General features: G+C 44.6%; 4 protein-coding genes and 1 long non-coding RNA gene across 14 annotated transcripts in view; 2 read left to right on the forward strand and 3 right to left on the reverse strand.

The window, feature by feature from the left end:
• The window catches only part of LOC147040765 (focal adhesion kinase 1-like), a 24,538-nt gene extending 10,588 nt beyond the window's left edge, over positions 1-13,950 (reverse strand). For 3 of the 5 annotated variants that reach the window (XM_085939951.1, XM_085939950.1, XM_085939948.1), the window contains exons 1-10: positions 12,543-12,712; positions 6,476-6,502; positions 4,685-4,932; positions 4,173-4,345; positions 3,609-3,696; positions 3,345-3,424; positions 3,113-3,175; positions 1,929-1,983; positions 239-379; positions 52-129 (exon numbers count right to left, since the gene is read on the reverse strand). In XM_085939951.1, the coding sequence (XP_085796077.1) occupies positions 52-129; positions 239-379; positions 1,929-1,983; positions 3,113-3,175; positions 3,345-3,424; positions 3,609-3,696; positions 4,173-4,345; positions 4,685-4,888 (882 nt within the window). In that variant the 5' untranslated portion in view covers positions 4,889-4,932; positions 6,476-6,502; positions 12,543-12,712. Of the gene's footprint in view, positions 1-51; positions 130-238; positions 380-1,928; positions 1,984-3,112; positions 3,176-3,344; positions 3,425-3,608; positions 3,697-4,172; positions 4,346-4,684; positions 4,933-5,247; positions 5,546-6,475; positions 6,503-12,542; positions 12,713-13,718; positions 13,825-13,912 lie in introns of those variants that run through there. The other 2 variants (XM_085939949.1, XM_085939952.1) reach the window with 2 other exon arrangements.
• Positions 12,953-17,219, reverse strand: LOC147040766 (uncharacterized). Of its 2 annotated transcripts, XR_015069224.1 has the most exons (5): positions 15,489-17,219; positions 15,340-15,415; positions 14,622-15,192; positions 14,188-14,550; positions 12,953-13,951 (listed from the first exon to the last, which is right to left on the reverse strand). XR_015069224.1 is itself a non-coding variant. In XM_085939966.1 (4 exons), exons 2-4 carry the CDS (start codon positions 15,375-15,377, stop codon positions 14,281-14,283), a joined length of 879 nt encoding a protein of 292 aa, XP_085796092.1. In that variant the 5' UTR covers positions 15,378-15,415; positions 15,489-17,218; the 3' UTR covers positions 14,001-14,280. The 2 variants fall into 2 exon arrangements, 1 of the variants encoding a protein (XP_085796092.1); XM_085939966.1 differs by lacking the exon at positions 12,953-13,951 and having other exon boundaries at positions 14,001-14,550; positions 15,489-17,218.
• rpz2 (rapunzel 2) lies at positions 17,103-18,713 on the forward strand. Its single transcript, XM_085939967.1, has 2 exons — positions 17,103-17,240; positions 17,796-18,713. Exon 2 carries the CDS (start codon positions 17,838-17,840, stop codon positions 18,555-18,557), a length of 720 nt encoding a protein of 239 aa, XP_085796093.1. The 5' UTR covers positions 17,103-17,240; positions 17,796-17,837; the 3' UTR covers positions 18,558-18,713.
• LOC147040768 (uncharacterized) overlaps positions 17,493-22,747 on the reverse strand; it is a 10,135-nt gene continuing 4,880 nt past the window's right edge. For all 3 annotated transcript variants that reach the window (XR_015069226.1, XR_015069225.1, XR_015069227.1), the window contains 3 exons: positions 22,410-22,545; positions 22,138-22,269; positions 17,493-18,590 (listed from right to left, as the gene is read on the reverse strand). This is a non-coding gene — a long non-coding RNA (uncharacterized LOC147040768). The remainder of the gene's footprint in view (positions 18,591-22,137; positions 22,270-22,409; positions 22,546-22,747) is intronic.
• krit1 (KRIT1 ankyrin repeat containing) overlaps positions 18,814-22,747 on the forward strand; it is a 4,794-nt gene continuing 860 nt past the window's right edge. Inside the window, exons 1-13 of one of the 3 annotated variants that reach the window (XM_085939956.1) lie at positions 18,814-19,817; positions 19,934-20,090; positions 20,151-20,243; positions 20,302-20,431; positions 20,587-20,830; positions 20,957-21,072; positions 21,137-21,280; positions 21,345-21,501; positions 21,633-21,740; positions 21,826-21,982; positions 22,136-22,287; positions 22,415-22,581; positions 22,652-22,739. In XM_085939956.1, coding sequence (XP_085796082.1) covers positions 19,647-19,817; positions 19,934-20,090; positions 20,151-20,243; positions 20,302-20,431; positions 20,587-20,830; positions 20,957-21,072; positions 21,137-21,280; positions 21,345-21,501; positions 21,633-21,740; positions 21,826-21,982; positions 22,136-22,287; positions 22,415-22,581; positions 22,652-22,739 — 1,884 coding nt within the window. In that variant the 5' untranslated portion in view covers positions 18,814-19,646. Of the gene's footprint in view, positions 19,818-19,933; positions 20,244-20,301; positions 20,432-20,586; positions 20,831-20,956; positions 21,073-21,136; positions 21,281-21,344; positions 21,502-21,632; positions 21,741-21,825; positions 21,983-22,135; positions 22,288-22,414; positions 22,582-22,651; positions 22,740-22,747 lie in introns of all 3 variants that reach the window. The other 2 variants (XM_085939957.1, XM_085939955.1) reach the window with 2 other exon arrangements.

Here is a 22,747-nt window from a genome sequence, read left to right on the forward strand (position 1 = left end):
TGATATTTCTTTGTTGCTAACCGAAATAGCAGCACGGAAAATGTCACTTACCGTCGAGCCCTTGTCTGTTAGGTAGCTAATGCCTTCCTCAGGTCCGATGGCAAGCTCCACCTGGATCACCCAGCTTGACTGTGAGGAGGCAGAAAACAGAGGACCCTCACATATGTATTCGTCAAGCCAATGCATGCAGGACTCAAAGCCACCACAAGGGGTCAACCTTACACAAGGAACTACTCACCCCAAGGGCGCATTTGAAGCACTCCTTATCATAGCGGTGGATAGGTGCCAGGATCTCGAGGAACTTGAGGATGCACTCCTCATCATTGAGGTTGGCCACCTGCTTGAAGGTCTGCTGGATCAGTTTACGAAGCGTCTTGGCCTGAGAGACAAGGAAGTACATCTGGCAATTACCACGACACTACGAACAAGTGGACAGATGCGCAATGGTCAATCACAAAAAAAATCCATCCAGGAACATTATTGTTACAGTTGAGCTAGAAAATTGAATTTGGCAGTTATCCTGCTAGGCTAAGGATATGAAAATCAGGTAGAGAGGTTTAGGCAAACTGTGAATAGCTCACCATATAGATTAAGCCAAGAGATTAGAAGAGATTGGTTTTGGAGGTTGACTTAAAGGCACATGCAGATTTACAGTTGGGCTGCTATGGCGCATCGATAATTGAAGAAACAAGGTTGCTGGAGGACCAAATGAACTTTCACAGACTGTTAAATAAGACATGGTTGTGAACCTATTGTCATTAACCTTCCGCGTAAAACACGGCTACATTTCATTTAAACGGCGGTACACACACAGTGTCATTGACGTTAAACTGTCGACAAAGACACAAGTTTGTTTTTTGTTTTTTTAACTAAACCTGCAGACCAACCTGTCAGCATGAATGGACTCTGTAGAAGGCTTTGACTAACCCTGACATCAGTCACCCTTTACTACCTTGGCCATCTGTTTTTATTTTCTCTGCGTGTGTGTGAGACAAGTGGAGTCTATTGGGAAAGAGAATAATCCCATTAAATGACTCCCATTCCCTTATAGACTTTCAAAGACAGCCACACAAATGACAGCTGCGCCCCCCCCACCTCCTCCTCCGCCCGCACCTTCGTATCAATGCATATGTGCCCAACAACTGCAGATGTTCACAACGACGTTTTGGAAATCATTCATCCAAAACTTCGATTATGGATTTAAACGATATGAAAACGAATTCAAAACTGTACGCAAAAGATGACCCCCCCCCCATCAATAATTTTCTGCATTTCACCATTGTCAAGCAACTAACAGATGCGTGCTAATCGCTTTTAGTCAAAAGAACTCCAATAAATACGATGAAACAACAACAGCCAGCCTGACATCTGCATTCAAGTCCAATTTATGGATGTTTGAGTGCGCGTGTGGGTGCCTCAAGGATGGGAGGAGGGCCTTTATGTGACATGTTTGTGAAAAGGAGCTAAAGTTGTGGGCAGCTGATGGCAAGGGGAGGGTTCAGCTGGGCTTGATAGGCAGACGGAGAAGGGAGGCGGGTACCACCCCCTTTCCTTCCTCATTGTTGGAAAGAAAAAGTGGGTTTAAACGTGACCCCGGGGGTTGCGCACGAGCGGTAGCACGAGCGCCTCTCTGCAGAGCATCTGTCTCCCCCCGCCGCCTGCCGACATCAGGACCTTTTGGGGTCACCGCGCCTTTCCAAACACACCCTGCCCGTAAAAGTGTGCCGTAAATTTATCACTGACACTGCTAGTATGCCAGCACACACACAAAAAAACAGCCTCAATCCAGTCAAAACTCCAAATTTAAACGGGAACGTAAAGTTAAATTTGTTAGCTTCAAGCTTGCAAGGAAAACAGGAAACACATTTGCAGTATAATACAGTCTGTGAGTAATGTTTTGTTTTGTTTTTTTTGAGTGTTCTTCTCACCTTGACTGAGTCCAGCAGGTCTTTGGGGAAAAACCGCCTCAAACCAACATCCTTCCTGTGCACAGAGGTTAAGATGACAAGAGAGAGGGGGGAATGTTTAGAATGCGGTAAATACTCAAAGGAATGTTAAATGTCTCTATCTGATTCGAGCTTCGTTGCATAAGTGGATGTGGGAAGCGAACATTGGGTTGGGGAACATTGGAAACCATTTCTAACTTGCAAAGTCAAACAAAGTTGTACGGTAATATTTGGAATTGGATTAAAAATGGTGATAATTACACACTGTGAAATAGAATTACCATTATTTATCAATCAACTTAAATGAATTTCACCACGTGAATGCTAAAAAAAACATAGCTGTTGAGTGTTAAAATGGCATCAAAAGGCAAGCGGTTTTACTTTCAGTTTTTTGTTTATTCTCATTATACAGCGCTTAACTTCTCTGCATACTTGTAAGGCAGCGGGGCTGTTAACTTTAAACCTTGCGAAGAAATTCAGGATACAAATTTAGTTTGTAAATAGCATGCGGCTGTTAGTGTAATGGCGAAAATGAAAATGACCAGACAAGCTTGCCAATGTATACCACATTTTTACTATGTCTCCTAAATTTCAAAGCATACGTTTTTTTTTTATTTTATTTGACTCTTATTTCATCTTATTACACAGTGGTCAACTTCAAGTGTTAGTTAAAAGCCATGTTGCTTGCTTTGAGAATGTTTGATGAACTCCAGAATGATCAAAACAAGCCAACTGTCAGGCCTGCAGTGCTTCTCCTTCTAGTTCTGCTTGGCAGAACATTGACATCTTTTGGGACAGATTGAGACAAAATAACAAAGAAAAAGATTGCAAAGAGGACAAAGACTTGGGATGAGCAGGAAGCAGGCTACATAATGACTGGAAATTCTTTCTCTGTCCATTGGCAAGCTCATTAGGGCTGTAGGCTCGGAAAGAAAAGACGAAGGCAAAAATCGGGCAGCTCGTTAGAGTCGGAGCCAAGCGGCCTCGTTAAGCCGCCCGGTTTGTTAGCGTTAGCAGTCTGCCGCGCGAAGGAGCTTTGCCTTCGTGAGTAGTTGCCATCTTGAACATGAATAAAAGCAAATGCACGGATGCACGCTGACAGGAAGATGAAGCCGGCCAGTGGAGGCTCACGGCTGGCTTGGAAGTTGGAACCCTAAAGTACTTACTCCAGTAACTCATAGTTGGACTTCTTGTCCAGTGCGTTTCCTCCCATCTCTTTATAGACCCTCCTGGAAATCAGAGAACAGCACATCCGCAGAAGCATTTAATCATCTGCAGGCTCCATATTTGTCAGTAGACCTGAAGGAGATGAACTCATTTTGTACAATTCATGATTAACATCTTATAGAAATGAATTCATCAAAGAATTAGTAGTTAAAGAACCGCTGGGCATTTCACCTGATTTCCAGGCATCCGAGTTTAAGGGCGACATCTTGCTCCACTTGATCCCCGATCTGTGCCATGTAGTCATTTTTCACCTGGGTGCCAAATGACACATGCAAGCAACAAAGGCATATGTTTATTTCAAGACATATTTATATGGCCGCGCAACAAATGGCACTTTGACAAACAGCCCTACTGACCTAGATGAGTTGCGGGCAATCGGCGCCATCTGTCTCGTGTTTCATGAAAGATGAAATGGGTGCGTTTGTGTGTTCGTACCTGGTGGTAGAAGTAATTGAGGGTCGGTTTGTCTTCCGTAAACTGCTGCAGGAAGTTTTTGGGGAGGTATCGGATCCTAAGTTCATACCTGCAGAGAAGAAAGAAAGAAAGAAGCAGAAAAGAGTTGTTGACTTGTCGAAGAGAGGTGACATCTGCTTCCTTCTCTCTTTATAGGAACCATGGTGCAAAAGGTCCTAAAATGTACAATGGCGTTAGTGGCAGGCGCCACAATAAAAGTGATCAACGAGCCTTTCAATCCGCCGTACAACAGACGGGGCCCGCTGGATTTTTCATGAAGCGACTCCCATTAAATCAATCTTGCTGCTTTGCCATCCGCCCGCCACGGGCTTACACAAACTAGCTGTGGCTTTGTCAAAATGTCACCTAAGCGAATGATTTGCATGGCTCCGCCTCCGACCAATGATCCTTTCCTGCTCCCTGGACTTGATTTAAAATATAAATGATGACATCTTTTGCTCATCCACGGAGAGAAATTGTAGATGAATCTTTAAAGTGCATTGTACAAATGCAGCTAGCTTTGTCTCCGCCTGAAAATTCACTCACCTCCACTCCTCATTGGGGCGCGCCTGTTCGTATTTCTCTCGCACGTGCGACACGCCCATGTCGGGGTGAAGCCAGTGCACTTGGTCTCTGGGTTGGCCGCTGCTGCTGAGACGCAGGCCGAAGCACGACGTCCACCGCACTTTGTGGATGTCAAGGATCTTCTGGATGATTCCCTGTGGACAAGGATGCGATGTTACCGTCACTTAAACTGATAGCATCGGTGCCGTGGCTTCACATCGCGCATCAACAAATTTAACATGACGTTCACGCTGAAACAAGCAGCCAGATATCTCATGCACGTTAATGCTCAAAGGAGCATGTGTGTTGCCATGTAAAAACTCTGGCAGAGGTGGGGGGGGGGTGTTTGACCCATATATAGAGGGAGACCGCTTAACTATTTGAGTGGTTTTGTTTGTGGTACAGGGGATCCTCGGTTTAATGTGAGTCAAATGTCATGAACCGAATTTACCGTTTTGATGAATTTTGACATCATTGAAATCTGAAACTCTTACCCGGACATCAGCAGCATCCCCATATCGGATGTTGGAGGACCAGCTGCTGAGTTCTGTGTTGGGCTCAAAGTGATGGCAGACCTTGAGGACCCTGTCCACCGATCCGGCGGCGGTACGGTCCGATCCCCCGGCGCTGAGCCGCGACTTGGCGCCCCCGTCCAGCAGGGCGTGATTGAGGTTGGGATCCACGTAGGGCGTCGCCATGGTCTTCCCTGCTGACACCGCCGCGGCTAAGTGTCTGTCATATTCTGGAAAAGAAGCAAATGATTTCCCACGTTAAGATGATTTGGGCCAGGTCAAGGCTCGTCCATTCTACGACCCAAACCAGACAATGGACCACGAGTGTTTATTTTTCCTGACATTGACAAACTTCCTGGAATCAAACCCATCTGGGAATGCCTCTTGTCGTCATGTGTGTCTTGACTTGGGTTGAAGCGAAAAACAAACTCATCACACAAAAGCTATTCTCTCATTTGAGATGTTATGTGTGCGTGTTGTTTGTGAATAGCGGTGAATAAGTGGCGTTCACTGGAGTCCCCCTATTAGGGAAATTACTGCCCTACCTCGGCCCCAACATATGGGAAAGGGGCTACAGCCGCTCATCGCCATGGAAACACATGTCAGTCTCTGGCAGTGTCCGTCACCGCCGAGCACAGACAGGCAGCTGGCGGCCTCACAAACACGCATGACGCCGCAACTTGTCCCAGGCGAGGGCGATGTAAGCGAGCGTGCGAGATCCGCCACTTCCAGCGGCATTAAAGAGCAAATCCTTCAAGTTGGAACTTGTGACAATGCCACATTGGAGTCCTTTAGCCTGAGGTCCTCAAAGTCCAGAAAGTTCTCTCAATCGCTCCCCGCGACGGCCCCCTCTTTTCTGACGACAAGCAAGCTGTTTGTTATTGGGCTGCTCCTGCCCCATGCCTGTGCTCCATAGTTACACCGTTGCCGTGGAAGTGTGACGTGACTCACTCGAGAGACAATTTGGATAGCTTTTCAAAGTGAAGAAGAAGAAGAAAAAAAATCTAACTTTTCCAGACCGGTGCACGTACACTCGATTAGCCAATGGGAAGACGTCCTCTTGTTTAGCAACGGCGGTGTGCAAAGAAAGAGAGGGACAGAAGCAGCGACGCAGGATCGACGACCAAGGCGACCATTGTCTCGGGGAAGAATGAGAGGAAAAGGAGGACAAGCGCGACACGGGTGAAAGTTGAATAGGGAGCTGAAGAGAGGCGAGAGGAGGAGCAGGAGGGATATGCTAATGGCTAAAACATCGGGACTCTTCAATGAATATGCCCTCCCACTTTTGCCCATCAGGTTTGTGACGTCACAGATTCAGACTGGAATCCCCCTCAAATCAGGCTGATTTTTGGGAGGCTTAAAAATGTACCATTCTTCAAAACCAATTGTAAATGTTTCTATTTTCATCGAGAAAATTGCCACATGCATTGCCTGCACATGTGAAATTTTATTAGCACACAGATGGATAGACTCGATTGCCAGTGCACACAAATAGCAATACGCCCAAGTGCTGAGTTTACTTCATTTTGCGCTCTCCGGGCTTTGGGGATGAATTTGGCAACCAGAAAGGAACCTACTTTCTAATTACAGCCATTCGCGGTGCATTGACCTTTAAGTAACTCGGCAAACAAATGACTTCTTCTGTTCTCCGTCAGGGAGAAGCTTTGCTGGTCACCTCACCCGACCCAGCTTTAAGCAGCTGTATGATAATGAGTATAAAATTAGGCAAGAATGGGGGGGGCGGGCGACGGGGGGGGGGGGGGGGTCACTCACCTGTGTAGTAGGCAATCCTGGAGATATCTGAAAGACAAAAAAATAGAAAGCAGATTGATTTTAGTGAGAAGCAACAATGGCATATGGATTTGAGGATAATCAATAGGTCCCAGGATCATGGATAAACAGCAGAAAGGACTTATTCAGAATGTGGGAAACAAAAGCGCTGCCATATTAAAATGCACAGACTTGAATTATTAAGGTCAACTATAAAACAGCAAGTCATGAGACTCTTTCGATAATATTGCCCGTCAGCATTGGATAGTCCAAGTGGGGCCTTTTGGGTCCGGCCGGTTAGGGAGTCACTGATCCCGAGTCAGGTCAGGAGGACAAGTGCTTTCGACAACCGGGGCTACATACAGTAGCACGCACGCACGCGCGCGCGCACGCACGCGCGCGCGCACGCACACGCGCGCACACACACACGCGCGCACACACGCACACGCGCACGCACACACGCACGCACGCACACACACACACACGCACACACACACACACACACACACACACACACACACACACACACACACACACACACACACACTTGCACTAACTCAGAGTGAAATGACAGAAGAGGGTCATCAACATAGATGATGTCATGCCAATAAAGGCCACAGAGAGGAAGTGCAAACTCAGGTCGTATAGTTTATCGACCAACACTTTGTAATAAGAAACCGGTGTCTGTGTGTGTGCACAGTGGAGGCACAAAGGGCCTTCAATGACCAATAAATCCGACTTTTATGATTTGCACATTTTCTCTTGATGCACATTTCATAGTCCTTGTACAGTATAAAAGAACATGGCAAAAAGACCAAACAAAAGAGAAAAATTGATATTTGTAGCTAAAGAGAGGCTTCTATGAGCTTTTTAAAAGCATGATTGTCGGTTACGTACACAGTCCAGCTCACTGCTCAGCAGGAGCGCGGCGCGCAGGTTGTGTCTACGACCCCGCGGACAAAGAAGTGCTACTGGAGCATGCAGTCTAGCGTTCAACAGAATTACGCCCGAGGCCACCAGCACACCTGCTAGTCAAAAACACAGCGGGGATGCGTGAAAATCAAGCCTTTTGAATGCAAAGTAAAGCTGTGACTTATTGACGTAGAAAAATCGCCAGATTGACGACTCAATTTGGAGCAATTCTTTTACGAGGTAAAGTCAAATGCTAAAGGATTTTTTTTTTATTGATCATCAAGCAGGTACACAACTTTTTTGTCTTCTATGGCCCAAGTCATTTCCTATGTGATCAGTCAAGTTCCGATAAAGATCAAATTGGTAAACATAAAACGCCATGCATAAAACATAATGAATGCCAATCAGCGTTTATCTACACCAGCACACACGCTCACTCGTTGAGGTGCGGCGATAACGTGTTCGCCGGGATTAGCACGCAGGGGCTGCTTCACCGTTTTTTAATTCAGCATGGATCAATTCTTAGTTTTTCACGGTATTGACCGTTTTACACAGTCAAAATGAATATTCAAATAGAAGTCTTCCATAACCTTAACAAACCATATAATAACCTAGAAATAAACAACTTTTGCTTGGTTTCTGTGTCACAAGGCGTACAAAACAAAATACCGCAAACCGAAATATACATATGGCTGTACCCGAGACAAAAACAAGAAGAGTCTATGTAAGGATGTACAACACAAGCCTCTAATTTACCATCCGTATCCACTCCCCGACACACAACTTCCCACACATGCACCCACTTAAAGCCTCCTTGTGTGCACACTTGACATTTAAACACACACACCCGCTTGATCAAGAAGAAAGAGGATTATGTCACCTCTTAAAGTTCTATTCCGACTGCATGCACGCTCCAGTGTTTTTAATCAATTCAAAAAAAAAAAAAAGTGCTGATTTGGAATTAAAAGTGTCACAGAGTGGCAACAATAGTTTAAGCAAGTCAGTTTACGTCGCACTGGATTTTTAATGTGCCGGTTTCTCCACCTTCTTCAAAACTTCATCTACGGCAAATAGAAAATGACACATGCATTAAATCCTCCATGTCAAACCTTACCATGGTATAATCCCTCCATTTAAAGTCCAGTAGAGAGGGAAAAAGAAGAGCAAGATTCCCCCCTACTAACCAAATGAAAGGAGGCTATACTGGGAAAACCCAAATCCCAGCCGGGCTCCTGTGGTCACTCTGTCAGTTTACAAACCGGCCTTCCTCTTCCTTCCTAATCCCGCGCTACAACTACTACAACTACCGCTACACTGACACACACGAGTGGGGAATCGGAGGAGAGAGGGAAGGAGAGAGAGAGAGCGAGAGAAAGAGGGGGAGGGAGATGAGTGAGTGGATGGATGGATGGATGGATGGAGGAGGAAGAAGGGGGAGGGGGAATCTTTGTCCAGCAGGAGAGGGATGAAGGGGAAAAGCGAGAGGCAGCCAGATGTACGAGTCACTTTTGAGTTGACAGAAGCGGGAGGCAAGAGAAAACGCAATGCCAAGGAGGCGAAAAACGACATAAGATGGCTGAAAATACATTTTGAGGGAAAAAAAAAAAGGGTTCAGCCGGTCCATAAGAGAGTGTTTTCCAGGACGCGGAAAAAGAAGAACCAAGTCTAAAAGAAAAATCAGGACATACACCTGAAAGGTTCATTGTTTTTCCAGAAAAATATATTTACCATTGCATTTTTTGTTGGTGACCGACCGACAATGACGTAAAAACATGTCTATCAAACTTGAATACATCTGAAATGAATGAGACAGAGGAAAGACAATCCCCTCTTGATCTCAAACAGGCCGCAAGGCAAGACCAGAGTTTCTCAAGAGTAAAGCAGATTAATGGGCCAGAAGATTAGTAGGCCAAGATGTCACACACTCGCATCCATCCTATAAGATGCGGTCTCTGTTCGTCGTGTAGTAACACTGACCTCTTGTGGCAAGGCGATTTCAACGAGGGTCCTAAATAAATGTTGTTTATTCAGCGCATTTCCTGGCTGCGTAAAGTTGAAAATCCATCACATTAAAACAGGTTGGAACCAGCTCGAAGAATGGAGACCCAAGACCGCTGCTCAATGAACCTTTGTGTAAAAGGACAGCGTTTGCGGGTGACTCATCAGACACAAACCCTGACACACACACACACAGACACAGTGGTATTTTACCCACAGCTGACCTCAGCTTCAGTTATGTCTCGAAACGTGCGACTGCCATGCCGTAACGCTGGCTTGCTTCCAGGTGTTCCACTGAAGTTGTGTGCGAGAGGCAAAGATGAGTAAAGATGAGCTCATCCCATTGACACCGATTTGTGACTCAGGACTTGCTCTGTGCCGCAGAGTTTTGAAAATTCTCTTCACAATTTCCAGTTGGGGAGCAATACTAAGATTTCAGCCTTCAGCCAGACAATGGCAACAGACAGCAGGGAATAAAAATATAGACAGAACAATAGGCGGTGAAAACATAAACATCCCGTCCAAAAAAAAAAAAGTTCCTCCAATTCATCTTTTTGAAAATCCTTCTATATAGACAGCTGCAAGTGATTTCACATGCGTGGATCCTTTTCCACTCTGTCTTATATTTCTCTTTTTCCTACCATTTGTCTTCACCCCAGCACACTTCTCGTCTTTATGACAATGACTTCTTTCTTTTGTCGACGTGTAATTACGCCGACGGCTCCCTCCATCTCACACGCACGCAAAGAGAAGAGGGCAACTACTTTACAAGATGTGCGTCTCCGTGTTTTTGCGGTACTGCGGCCTGGCAGTATTACTAAGTCTTATTATTCCTGTTGAGTCTGTTGTTTGAGTCCACACCAGAGGGAATCACCACGTTCCAGCTCCATCTATCATGAGCTGACATCATGAGGACCAGTTTGTCTTTATTCCTGTCCTCAAATGGACAGTGAGGGACTCAAGGAGGTTTGCATGAGTGTGTGTTTTTGCGTACACGTCCGGGTATGTGCATGCCCCCAAGGAGGGACGGGTCATTAGCAATGATGTCATTTCCTGCCATTGTGGCAGATTGCAGTTTACCCTGCACACACTTCATAAACCACTTTAAAAACATCAGAGCATCTTTTTACACAACGCACTCTTTGCAACCAGCAACGTGGAACGGCTCAAAAGTCAGAACTTGCTGCAAATGACATCACAGCGCCTAAGGGTTCAGGCTATGGCCAATCACAGCTCACCTATTTCTGATGTTTACATCCATCCAGCATAGTGGTGATATTCAATCTTCAAGCAACAGCCCCAAAAATCCAAAGCAAAATTAGTTTTTAACTCATTCACTGCCATTGACCGACGTCAACGATTCCATTGAACCGGGCTAGCGGTGAATGAGTTAACGGCTGGCTTCCAACCAATAAAAGTGGCATGCCCATGAAGTAAGGACAGAACACACAACCTTATTCAGGAACTCAGCATTCCTCTAACACACAAGTGATTGCTATCAGCCAGAGTCATGCTACACTAGACTGCCGCTTTTGTCACCCTTTTGCGCGTCTCTCAATTAATTGCTTAGTCCACTGTGGCGAAAAGAGAATGCAAGAAAGTGGGAACAAGTGGGACAAGATTTTTTCGACGGGGGTTGACCGGAGGATCTTAGAGAGTCGTCAAGTGTTACTATAAATACAAGCACTGCTCTACAATTTACACGCACACCACAAACACGCCTGCCTGTATTAGTCAGCTGTAGCCAACCACATGAAAAGAGTCAAATCAGTTAGCCGATGCAAACTCTATCGCAGACGCTTCTTATAAAACTTTTCAAAACAAGCCTGATTTGGATCAGCATCTGAAATTATAAAGCCTTGATGATATGTTGGAAGTCCAACATTGCGTACATTTTGAAATTCAACCACGAATTGTGAAAGAAAATACGGCTTCAAAGTCGCACGACACAAACGTCAAAGGACTAACATGAAAGTGACCGGGGAAGCTCGTCACCAAATTATTTCCGGGTTCATCTTATCTATATCTGTTTGGCATCTTTAAAGAGGACATTAGAAATCTGCTCATATGAAGAACCTCATCACCCGAGTGGTCCTGCATCTCTTCAGAGCCGTGTAAAAAAATTATGCACACAGAGACGAAGATGAAAAATTACTAGTGCTCGGAGGCTGCATCTCGAGTGCATACTGGAGTTCATTACCATTTGCAAGCATCTGGAATATGAAGTAGAGGCGAATGATGTGTAACTACCAGCACATCTACATGGTGACACTTCAAATTTCAAATCATCATGCCAACATGTGCTTTAAATTTTTCACTCTTAAGCATGTGACAAATGGACTGGAGTGGGCAATGAAGTCAGACTTTGAGACTGATTTAAGATTATAGTCAAGTGGCTGACAAATAAAGGGGAGTGTGTGGTTACATGAGACTCTCCACACTTTGCTTTTTAACCACAGGTACATATAGAATTCTAAATATAGCTAATTATTATTGTGAAATATGCTTAATGATTTGTTTTACGTGCCAGTCTGCTAATTTAATTTGGGGACTAATTAAGAAAAAAAAACATGATTATATGTTGTCGGTCCTTGACAACAGGAACCGTTTTATAAGGTTATGAAAGTTTGAATCTCAGATTCAACAAAAAAAATAAATACCATAAGGAATTGTCCATTAAAGATGTTTGAGAATTTATCAATAATATTCAAAATTTTGCACACATGGCTAATTAAGGTTCTTCTATCTGATAGAAAGTAGTTCATTAGGTGGGGGGGGGTAAACGTGGTCTAATGTTGCATAAAATGGCCCAAGGTAGTCTGCAGTGGACTCCAAATGAAACCTTTTAAAAGTCTGGACCCGACCAAAAGGGCACCTGGAAGGGAGATCTGGGAGCACAAAAGTGGGTTAATCCAGTCAAAGTGGAGGTAATGTAACTCCATGTGACTTTGAGAGGCCAACGGTTCTTGCAACAAGCTTTTCCCACCCACCACTCCGTTGCATTAAAACCAAATCCCAACTCATATGCAACACTTTGTGGCAAAAACACTGACAGTTCGAGCGTTGTGAACCGACGCGCCCCATCATTTCCTTTTCGCTCAACTACTTACAAGTACTGCATAACACCTCGCCTAAAAGTGAAGTCGAAATGTTTACTTACATTCTTTGAAGGACTTTTATTGACTTGAGAATCCGGCAGAAGTTGCAGGAAAATCCGCTACGTGCACCCGCGAAAGCCCGAAGTAGTTATCGGCGGTGTTTTTATCGCTCCGATCTCTCTCCAGTTTTGCTGCAATCTCGCCCCCTCAATGTCTCGCTCTCTCCCCCCCGCCCCTCGCTCGATCTCCGCTCGGCTGTTCCTGCTTCCCCTCCTCGCTCGCCCCCGTCTATATCCAACATTCCAACATGGCTGCCACCGGGAGCCGGGCAGGCAGGCAGGCGTGCACGCTTACGCACGCGCGAGCCACGCCTACTTTATGAATGAATCAAGTGTATGGAATTGATAACCTCGGGGGGATTTCTTGAGAAAAACGTCACGATGATGCATTTTGTCAGCGACCATGACAACTGTTTGTGTTTTATTTTTTTATATAACAAGCGTTAGCGGGGAAAAATACAGACGCAAAATGAAAAGGAGCAGAACTTGGGCAAAAGGTAAAATACATAATAACTTGAAGCAGGTCTGGCCAAAACTCGTATTGTCAGTAAATAATAAATAAAGGCGTGAACATTTAAGGCGTTCAAGTAAGGTACATGAAATAATTCATATTTGATTTGTATTTAGTATTTGCGTGGACTTTTTATTTCTACTGTACATTCACATGAATTACGTGGAACAACCAACAAGAACAAACAAAAACAAAGGGTAGTATTGAAAATTATTTTACTTATTTTACTAATATTGCATATTCCAGAGCTGGTCGTGACAACCTTCTAGAAAAGAAGTTTGAGGGTGACACCTTGTGGGCACTTTATGTCATTGCATTTGGTTCCAGTATACAGCTATTGTAGTTTGTTTATTTTTATGTTCATTTTTGTACTTTAAACGGTTGTTTTGGTTCCATTAAAGTTTTGGAAGGTTTGTTTTTGTTCACTCAAATAATTTTTTGGGGGTTGAGTTTTTCCGGTATTTCTTGTTTTATTTTGTTTATTTTATCCAACATCAAACCCAAAAACTGTGTCAACCCTCCGGGATTATTTTTAAAATCAATTTTGGGTCAGGCCAGAGATCTTCATCTGTATGAAAGGTTTGCCATTGTTTTTTTTTCAACTTGTGCATCATAAATTTAATTTGCATAGCCATATCTGTGATGGTAAGTAAAGTCTTGCTGCATACCTGAAGTGCCACAAGAAGTCCTCCTTTTGGTTTGATGAAGACATTTTAGGGATGCTGGAATTTTTCAAAGATGAGCCCCTTTTGTTCCACTGCTACCAAGTTTGAACTACATGTAATAGAAGGTGGGCAATGTTAAATTTATGGAGGAGAGGGGGGTCATTTTCATCAATTGTTGTGAATGGATGATAACTTACCATTAAAAGTTAAAGCTAACCTTTTCCAAAGCTTATAACCTACAAACAATGATGACAGGTTAATCAAATGAAATCCATATGAACAAAATGCATTTGTGTTTGGCTTTATTGGCAAATAGAATTTGGAATATGCATGTTTTGTTATTTTAAAATATTAAAGACAATGATGAGCTAAGTGAGTCGACCTAAAAAGTGAGCTGTTTCGGTTAATTCCACAATGATCACTGTAATATTAATAACTAAGGGAGTGAGAAGAGACTTGTTGAAACACCAACCGTTGTTCAGAACTGGAATAAGTTGCGCTAGAGGATTTATTTGTCATTAAATTGCACAGCAAGCCGGTTCAAAGGTAGATGGCCCACTTCCGCCTAAAGCTGGAAGTCAATAATTGTTTGAATCAGGGGAGCAGCGGGGAAGTCCATGCATATGATACCAAAGCGCTGGGTCAGATTAGCCTTGGCCCTCAGGTAGTCATACAGCTGAGGATTGACACGTTGTGCCACCGCTCTCGGGACGGCAAAGACGCCGGTGCCACTGCTGAAGGTGAGGAAGAGCTGGTCCTTATTCCCCGTGGGCGCCATCTCCAGGTGTTCGTAGACACTCTGCCACTTCTCCTCTACGTGCGCAAGTGTGGGGACCTTCAAGAATACAATCCCTGCTTTACTCCACATGCATAGGAAGTTATTTGGAATTTAGCGTCTAATCTTACCTTCCAGTCATCAGCAATGTCCATGGAGGCGTACCGCATCCCTAAGTCTGGCCCAAAGAAGTCCTGCAGGATGATGAGCTTACCTCGCGCCTGACCCATGGTGGGCACCAGCCGGCTGTGCCACAGCATGTCCCATCGGGCGTAGCGCCATATGTACTCCACCACGGCCCCGTAGATGTTATTGGTCTCGCTCAGCTCTTCCTTGATGCGCATCAGCACCGTCTCGCTCGGGTAGTTGGCCAGGAATTCTTGCACGCCCTCCAGCACGTGGCCGAAGTGGGCGTACTGGTACACCACCCCGTGGTGAATGGTGAGGTTGCCATCCACGTGGCGTACGCGCACGTCCAGGAAGCGGACGCCGGCGCGCAACTGCAAACCCAGGCTCCACGTTTGGCACTCGGCGTAGACGCCGCCGTAAAGCGCCATGGTGTTATGGGTGCCGGGCATGGTGAGCTCGGACAGGGGCCGCTCGTCAGGGATGCTTGCCATCCAGGATGGGTTAAGGAACTCTGGGGTGGCTGTGTCGTCGTAGTCTGGTCGCTGGATTGCACCCCTGCTCAAACTGGAGATGCTACCAGAAGAGAGACACCAATATGACTGACTGCATGTGCTTTTTCAGGCATTGCTTCTTGACCGATCCAATTCTTGAGCAAATGTTGGACTTGTCTTTTCTAAAGCTATCAAGATAAAGTAGAATACTGTCTTTAATAACACTCACCTCAGAAGGAGCAGGAGCTTGATGAATTTGTACTCCATGTTCCAAATTGTTTCCCAGTGCTGATGATAAGTTGATCCTGCAGTTTAAGCATCGAATTAAAAAAACAGATACACATGAAAAACATGAAATAAATATGAAATCAGACTTACAAGCAAAAGAGGTGCTCAGTCTCGCTTCACTGAGTGGACACAGCCTCGGGGTGTTATTGTGGGAAATAGCATAGTTGACCAGCCGGGCACTATGGGGAGGAGAGGGGCCTGTGTGTGTGTGCCGTTTGTGTGGTGTGTGCGACGTATTCATCACCCGCTGCTTTCAGTCATCCTGTGTATTTGTTCTCATTAATGTTTCATTCAATGTCTATGTGTTACCACAGTTATTGTTGTTTTGTTTACCAAACCCATTTAGTGAGGATTCGTATGTCTATGTGTGGGTTCTGTGTGATTATTGTTTTCTCACTTAAAAAGGAATTCCAACATTGCATAACTTTCCTTGTCCTTGTTCAATACTATTTGCTTAGCTGTTGGTGGCGACCGCATACTCACGGTTTGCACATACAAAAAGAGAAAGCACATTCCTTTCAAATGAAAACTACAAACAGAATGAAAATTGCAAAATGAAATTGCTAATTAAATTGCAAAAATGCATACTTGCTAGAAGTTGTTATGCAAACAGCATTAGGGTACAAAACTCAATTAAAATGACGCTACATACTTCCCCTTGCTCATGTAATGATTTGAAACGGTATATGTAAGGATGTTCGTTTTTTATGAATCATGAAAAAACCTGTGTGGTCAGCTATTCTGGTTTGGTAAATTCGTTACAGACAGTACGTTAGGGAGAAGGCGTGTGTCTATGTGTGGGTTCTGTGTTATTATTGTTTTCTCACTTAAAAAGGAATTCCAACATTGCATAACTTTCCTTGTCCTTGTTCAATACTATTTGCTTAGCTGTTGGTGGCGACCGCATACTCACGGTTTGCACATACAAAAAGAGAAAGCACATTCCTTTCAAATGAAAACTACAAACAGAATGAAAATTGCAAAATGAAATTGCAAATGAAAATTGCAAAAATGCATACTTGCTAGAAGTTGTTATGCAAACAGCATTAGGGTACAAAACTCAATTAAAATGACGCTACATACTTCCCCTTGCTCATGTAATGATTTGAAACGGTATATGTAAGGATGTTCGTTTTTTATGAATCATGAAAAAACCTGTGTGGTCAGCTATTCTGGTTTGGTAAATTCGTTACAGACAGTACGTTAGGGAGAAGGCGTGTGTCTATGTGTGGGTTCTGTGTGATTATTGTTTTCTCACTTAAAAAGGAATTCCAACATTGCATAACTTTCCTTGTCCTTGTTCAATACTATTTGCTTAGCTGTTGGTGGCGACCGCATACTCACGGTTTGCACATACAAAAAGAGAAAGCACATTCCTTTCAAATGAAAACTACAAACAGAATGAAAATTGCAAAATGAAATTGCAAATGAAAATTGCAAAAATGCATACTTGCTAGAAGTTGTTATGCAAACAGCATTAGGGTACAAAACTCAATTAAAATGACGCTACATACTTCCCCTTCCTCATGTAATGATTTGAAACGGTATGTGTAAGGATGTTCGTTTTTTATGAATCATGAAAAAACCTGTGTGGTCAGCTATTCTGGTTTGGTAAATTCGTTACAGACAGTACGTTAGGGAGAAGGCGTGTGTCAGTATTTAGGGTTTGTGTCACTTACCTCAGCCAATCAGCAAAAGGCAGTAGTGAGTCACTTCCTGGTGTTGTTTGCCTTATTTGGCAGGAGTGGGCTGTCTGTTTTTCATAGGCCGGAAACGGAAAATGTTGGCCAGGGCAGACAGGCGGCTCCTGTAGGCAAAAAGATAGCAGCGGTTTTATCCCTGGTGAGTAAACATTAAACACGATTAACCTCTTGAGATTTGGGCTATTACTGCTGATGTGTTTGCATGTTAATTGACAGGCAGGGAATGGTGCTGTGAATTATTGTTTGGCTGATTGGGAAATAGGTGTGAAACGGGGCTTACAAAGTACAACACTATGTTTTATTCAAGCCAAATGTGCCTGTGAGCAGTTAAATATTGAGATGGTGGAGTATGACACACCCTAATTATGTTACTTGTCATTGATAAGGCTGAAGTCAAGTCAAGTTTATTTGCATAGCCTTAAATCACAAGCAGTCTCAAAGGGCTTCACATAGACAAACAATTGACAATTATTCTCAAAGCATCCCCTGATCTTGAGCTCCCAAAAGGGCAAGGAAAAACTCCAAAAGATTTTCAAATAAAACACAGCAAAAACGAATGAACTTATTTTTGATCTATTAGTGTTTTGCATTGTGTCCTGGTTGTGGTCAGTGACATTTCAAAATGATCCGCTCAAACATTCTCACAAGTTTTAGTTTTCTAACAAATACTGTTGCTCTTCCTTTATCCTTCTAGTCTGCACAGTCTCTTTGCGTGGACATTTTTTAGAAGAACAAAATGGCAGACAGCTCCCAGGTAAAGAAAACAGCTGTCAGGGTTCTGACTTACATAGAGAAGTTGTCCTCTTTCGCCTCGTCCATCGACCCTATGTTTGGCATTGTCTCCTCCCTGGTGGGTGTGGCCCGCAAGGGTCTCATGGACGAAGAGGGCCACGAGCTGGACGAGGACTTTCAAGCCATCCACAGCAAGCTGCAGAGCATCTCCGAGAAGAACCGGCAGTGCCTGATGCAGATCCGGATCGATGAGGTGAACGAGAAATATGGCAAGTACGAGGAGTACATCAAGCATCAGTACGCCGCCTTCAACACCATGGTGGTGCAGATAAAGAAAGACCCAGACAAGAGGTCGCACTACATGAAGAACTTTGAGCAAATCTACGAACGGGACGAAATGGACACCGCCCTGAACGTGTACTACCGTGGCGTGATGGGCAAAGAGTCGCTCTTCCTCAGGCCCCTGCTGAAGGTCTACCTGGAGAACTGTAACGCCGACGCTGAAATCATGGAGCGCCACTGCTCGCACGTGGCCCACCTCTTCCACATAGGCCTCATCGCCCTCATGGCTTATACTGCAGTCACAGAGGACTGTGAGGACGAGGTGCGCAAAAGGTGGACCGCCAGGGTGCGCGAGATCCAGGAGAAGATGCAGGAGATGCTCACTCTCTGCAACACCAGGGATCTTGATCCGCCTTCTGATGACAAGAGTCTTGCTTCCTGAATCTGGATCGACAAGTTTAGACCCGTCACGCAGCTGTGGATCAATAGAAACACAGACAAATCATCTTATTATACCAATAGAACATGCATAACCTCAGATTTGACATGTTTGACAAAATCACTCCGAATAAACATATTGATGTGTCTGTTGACTGTATGTATTATAATGGCTTTTAGATGAGTGTTTGGGGCCTAGTGAGTTGAATGCCAGTCTGTGTGTGTGAAATGTAAACTGTCTGGTTTTTTTTTTTTTTAGTTTTCAAGTAGTAACGAAAGTTATTTGTAAAGAAAGAAAACATCAACAATGCAACATTTCTTGGCAGATAACGTTTTGCTCTCCCACGCTATCTAAAGTATTCGATTGTCCTACCGGCTGGGCGCCAATTGAACGCACCACGGACCCTGGTTTTCTGCGGCCAAAATTTCAGGCCGGCAGGGACTTTTAGCCTCAACAATCGCCCAGGAAATCCACCTGGAGAAGCGGAAGGTGGACACTTTGAACCCCAAAAAGGACTCTGACGGTGGGGAGAAAGTGGTGCTAAGTTTGCATGGCTTTTCGATGAGTTTAACCACTCGAACGAGTATATGATGCAGTGTAGCATCCAAAGCTACGCTCGCCAAACAGCGTCAATTTGTCGTTAAAATAATGCAAGTCTACGGAGTTCAGCTTCGCTTTAAAAACCCAAGTGTCGTGGTGATTACAGAATTATGGATAGTTATTTGTGTTATTAGCATGTAAAAAAGATAGAAGTGCGGTTTCCGGGGCGTGGCCAGCATGAAGTCAACAAGTAGCTGTTTGTCTCATTTCTTGTATAGGACATTTATGTTATTTGACACGATACTGTTCTGTATTAATTCTAACGTACCAATTGAATCAATGAGCAAATGCAGCAGTATTAGTTTACAACAAGGCTGCATATCCCCTTAAATATTTGACTCACTCATAGCCCATAATAACACCCACGTTATTTTGTATCCTAGAAGGCAATTCTGCAAAAGCAAATAAAACATTCATTGAACTGTTAGAAAAAGCGAAAATGTAAATGCACAAAATAGACATGTGTACACTGGTTAAAATGTGTCATCTGTCATGAAGTCTCCTGTCGTGTGGCATCCCAGTCATGCCTCTCCACAGCATTTGGCCTTGAAAGCCATCACCATGGGCAACGAAGACAGCCTCGAGGACGTGTTTGTCGCTGTCCTTCGACCCAAGAACCAAGTCAGCCTCAGTTCCAAGGAGTACAGAGCCAAAGCCTATGAGGTATGTTCAAATACAGTGACCCCTTTGAATGTGTTTAAAGCAACTGGGAGTGGCAAGAAGAAGAAAAAAAAAAGTATGGTACACTAGTTGATCACTATGTGTGTCTCAACGTTTAGATATTGCTGAGTGAAATACCCTTGGAAGGGAAGGAGAAAAAAAAGAAGAAAATTTTCCCAGCGACCAAGATCCAAGTGGCAGGAGACAAATCCAAATTCATCTTGGAATATGTTGCTGACACCATCAAACCCTTGTCCAACAATCACAGCTTCATTGGTGAGCAAGGGACAATTCATAGTACTATTCACGGGGCTCGTTGTCAAATTTGTATTTCAGGTAAACGTGTGGTTTATATGAAGAAATTCCCCCTGGGTGGGGACAACGACGTCAAAGAGGCGTCGCTGTTTGTGGTGCCGGTTGGCGTAAAAGGTGTGCATTTCTTCCCCGTATGAAATGTAGTAATAGTTAAACGAGCGCTTATCGACAGACAACAGCAAACCTGTCCACAACGCGGGCGGCCCGAGTTTCTACTGCCTGCAGGACATCATGAGGGTTTGCAGTGAGACCAGCGCTCACTTCTGTCCCGTCACTGCCAAGATGCTCCTGGCCTTGGACAAGTGAGCTTGAAGTTTGCATTATAGTATTTAATCAAACTTTGTTTTCAAGCCCCGCCACCTCTCTTCTCCATACAAATGTACAATCGCAAAGTTTTAAGCCTAAAACCACCAATCAGAAAAGTGTGTTAAGACACAAACAACTTAATGACTTCTAGGTGGCTAGCAGAGCAGCACACTGTGCCTCATGCCATCACGGCATTGTTCCGCCCAGCGCCCGTGGAGAGGGTGAAGACCAACGTCAGCAACCCGGCTTATGGCGGCGAGGGCAGAGTGAGCGACGAGGGCCTGCACATGGGCTACACGGCGTTAGAGATCAAGAGCAAGATGATGTCCCTTGAGAAGGCGGACATGTGCATCCTAAACCCGCTCTACGGCTCTGATCTGCAGTACACCAACCGGGTGAGACCAGGTTCAGAAGTGTGATACTGCTTCCCGGGCTTGTGGCACTGAAACGCAATTAAAAGTCAAAAAAAGTATTTGTTCTCTGTCACTTCCACTTTTAAGAAAACAAAACTGTGTCTTCAGGTTGACAAAGTTATCATCAACCCATACTTTGGGCTGGGAGCACCAGACTACTCCAAAATTCAGATCCCGACAAGGGAGACGTGGCAGCACGGCGCCAACTGCACAGCTGAGGACAAGTGAGGACTCAGTCCAGTCTCTCCTCCACTCTGTTTGTCATTGATTGTCAATTTGTCTTTGTAGGGAGCGTCAGTGGGTGGACGACTTCCCGCTTCACCGCAGCGCCTGTGAGGGAGACACGGAGCTGCTCGCCAAGCTCCTGGACCGCGGCTTTTCCGTCAAGCAGTTGGACAGCGACCACTGGGCCCCCATCCACTATGCTTGCTGGTGAGGCCAAGCATCAACTTCAAATTTTATCGCTGACTTGACATTTTTTTATTGGTCTTCTCAGGCACGGCAAAGCCGAAGCAACCAAACTGCTGCTGGAAAAGGGTAAATGCAACCCGAACCTGCTGAACGGACAGCTCAGCTCACCTCTGCACTTTGCCGCAAGAGGTGGCCACAGCGACATTGTGCAACTCCTGCTGCAGCACTCTGAAATCGACCGGGTACGCCAAAAGACCGCTCTAAAAAAAATCCATCCATCCATTTTCTATACCGCTTAAAATATTTCAATGAAATATCATGATCCTAATGTCTCCACTGATGTTTATGGTCATACATTTTCTGTGCTCATTAGCACATAGAAGACCAGCAGAAGCGATCACCACTCCAAGTGTGTGAGGAGAACAAACAGAACGAATGGGAGGAGACTGTGAAGCTTTTGCAGCAAGCCAACAGCAAACCCGTCAGTCTCACAACCATCTTTCGAAGTTACGATGTCATTCTCTCGCATTTATTTTTTTGCCTTTTTTTTGTTTTGTTCTTTGCAGTACGAGAAGGTCCGCATCTACCGCATGGATGGCTCATACCGCTCTGTGGAGCTGAGGCACGGCAACAACACCACAGTGCAGCAGATCATGGAAGGCATGCGTCTGTCCCAGGAGACCCAGCAGTACTTCACCATATGGATCTGCTCTGAAAACCTCCGTGAGATGACTTTCTAAAGCTAGTTCACATCTTATATGAATTCCCCCTTTATTTTTAGGATGCGCTCTTAAAAGACGGCTTTGTGTTTTGAGACCACTAACTGTTTTTTTTAGCGCTATATTTCTATGGAATAATAATGGGCATGTTTCACAGACCTGCAGCTGAAGCCGTACCACAAGCCATTGCAGCACCTGCGCATCTGGACTGAGATCGTGACAGATCTGACTGTGCTGGACCCGCAAAGGGAGACGGCTCAGCTCTTCCTCCGCAGGGACGTCCGCTTGCCTCTGGAGATCGAGAAAAAGGTCACTTGCTTGGCTTCAAACTTTGGGGAAGACTGTCTTTGATGTTTTGTTTTCTTCACAATGCCAAAAGGATTTTTTTATTTTTATTTATTTATTTATTTATTTATTTATTTATTTTTTACTGCAGGTGGAGGATCCGCTGGCCATCCTCATCTTGTTTGATGAGGCTCGGCACTGCCTGCTGAAAGGTTTCTTCCCGGCTCCCGACAGCAAGCTGATCACACTGGCCAGCTTCCTGCTGCAGATCATCTACGGAAACTACGAAAGCAAGAAGCACAAACAAGGCTTCCTCAAGTACAACGCTGACTGCATCTCAATCTTGTCCTTGTCACACACAGTTTTACTCATGTTTTCTTCTTTTCAGTGAGGAAAACCTAAAGTCCATCGTGCCCATATTAAAAGTGAAAAGCAAAGCGTACCACTGGACCAACAGGATTCTTCATGAATACAAAGTACAGTG

The sequence above is a fragment of the Syngnathus leptorhynchus genome, chromosome 20 (assembly GCF_054491065.1).
Source record: "Syngnathus leptorhynchus isolate UIUO chromosome 20, UIUO_Slep, whole genome shotgun sequence".
Classification (NCBI taxonomy): domain Eukaryota; kingdom Metazoa; phylum Chordata; class Actinopteri; order Syngnathiformes; family Syngnathidae; genus Syngnathus; species Syngnathus leptorhynchus.

Bases quoted from the DNA above. Each gene is read 5' to 3' on its own strand.
- LOC147040766 (XM_085939966.1), bottom strand. From the start codon at position 15,377: ATGGAGTACAAATTCATCAAGCTCCTGCTCCTTCTGAG. The intron at 15,193-15,339 runs GTGAGTGTTATT...CTCTTCTGGTAG, and splicing joins AAGCTCCTGCTCCTTCTGAG to CATCTCCAGTTTGAGCAGGG. The intron at 14,551-14,621 runs GTAAGATTAGAC...GTATTCTTGAAG, and splicing joins ACATTGCTGATGACTGGAAG to GTCCCCACACTTGCGCACGT.
- rpz2 (XM_085939967.1), top strand. From the start codon at position 17,838: ATGGCAGACAGCTCCCAGGTAAAGAAAACAGCTGTCAGGGTTCTGACT.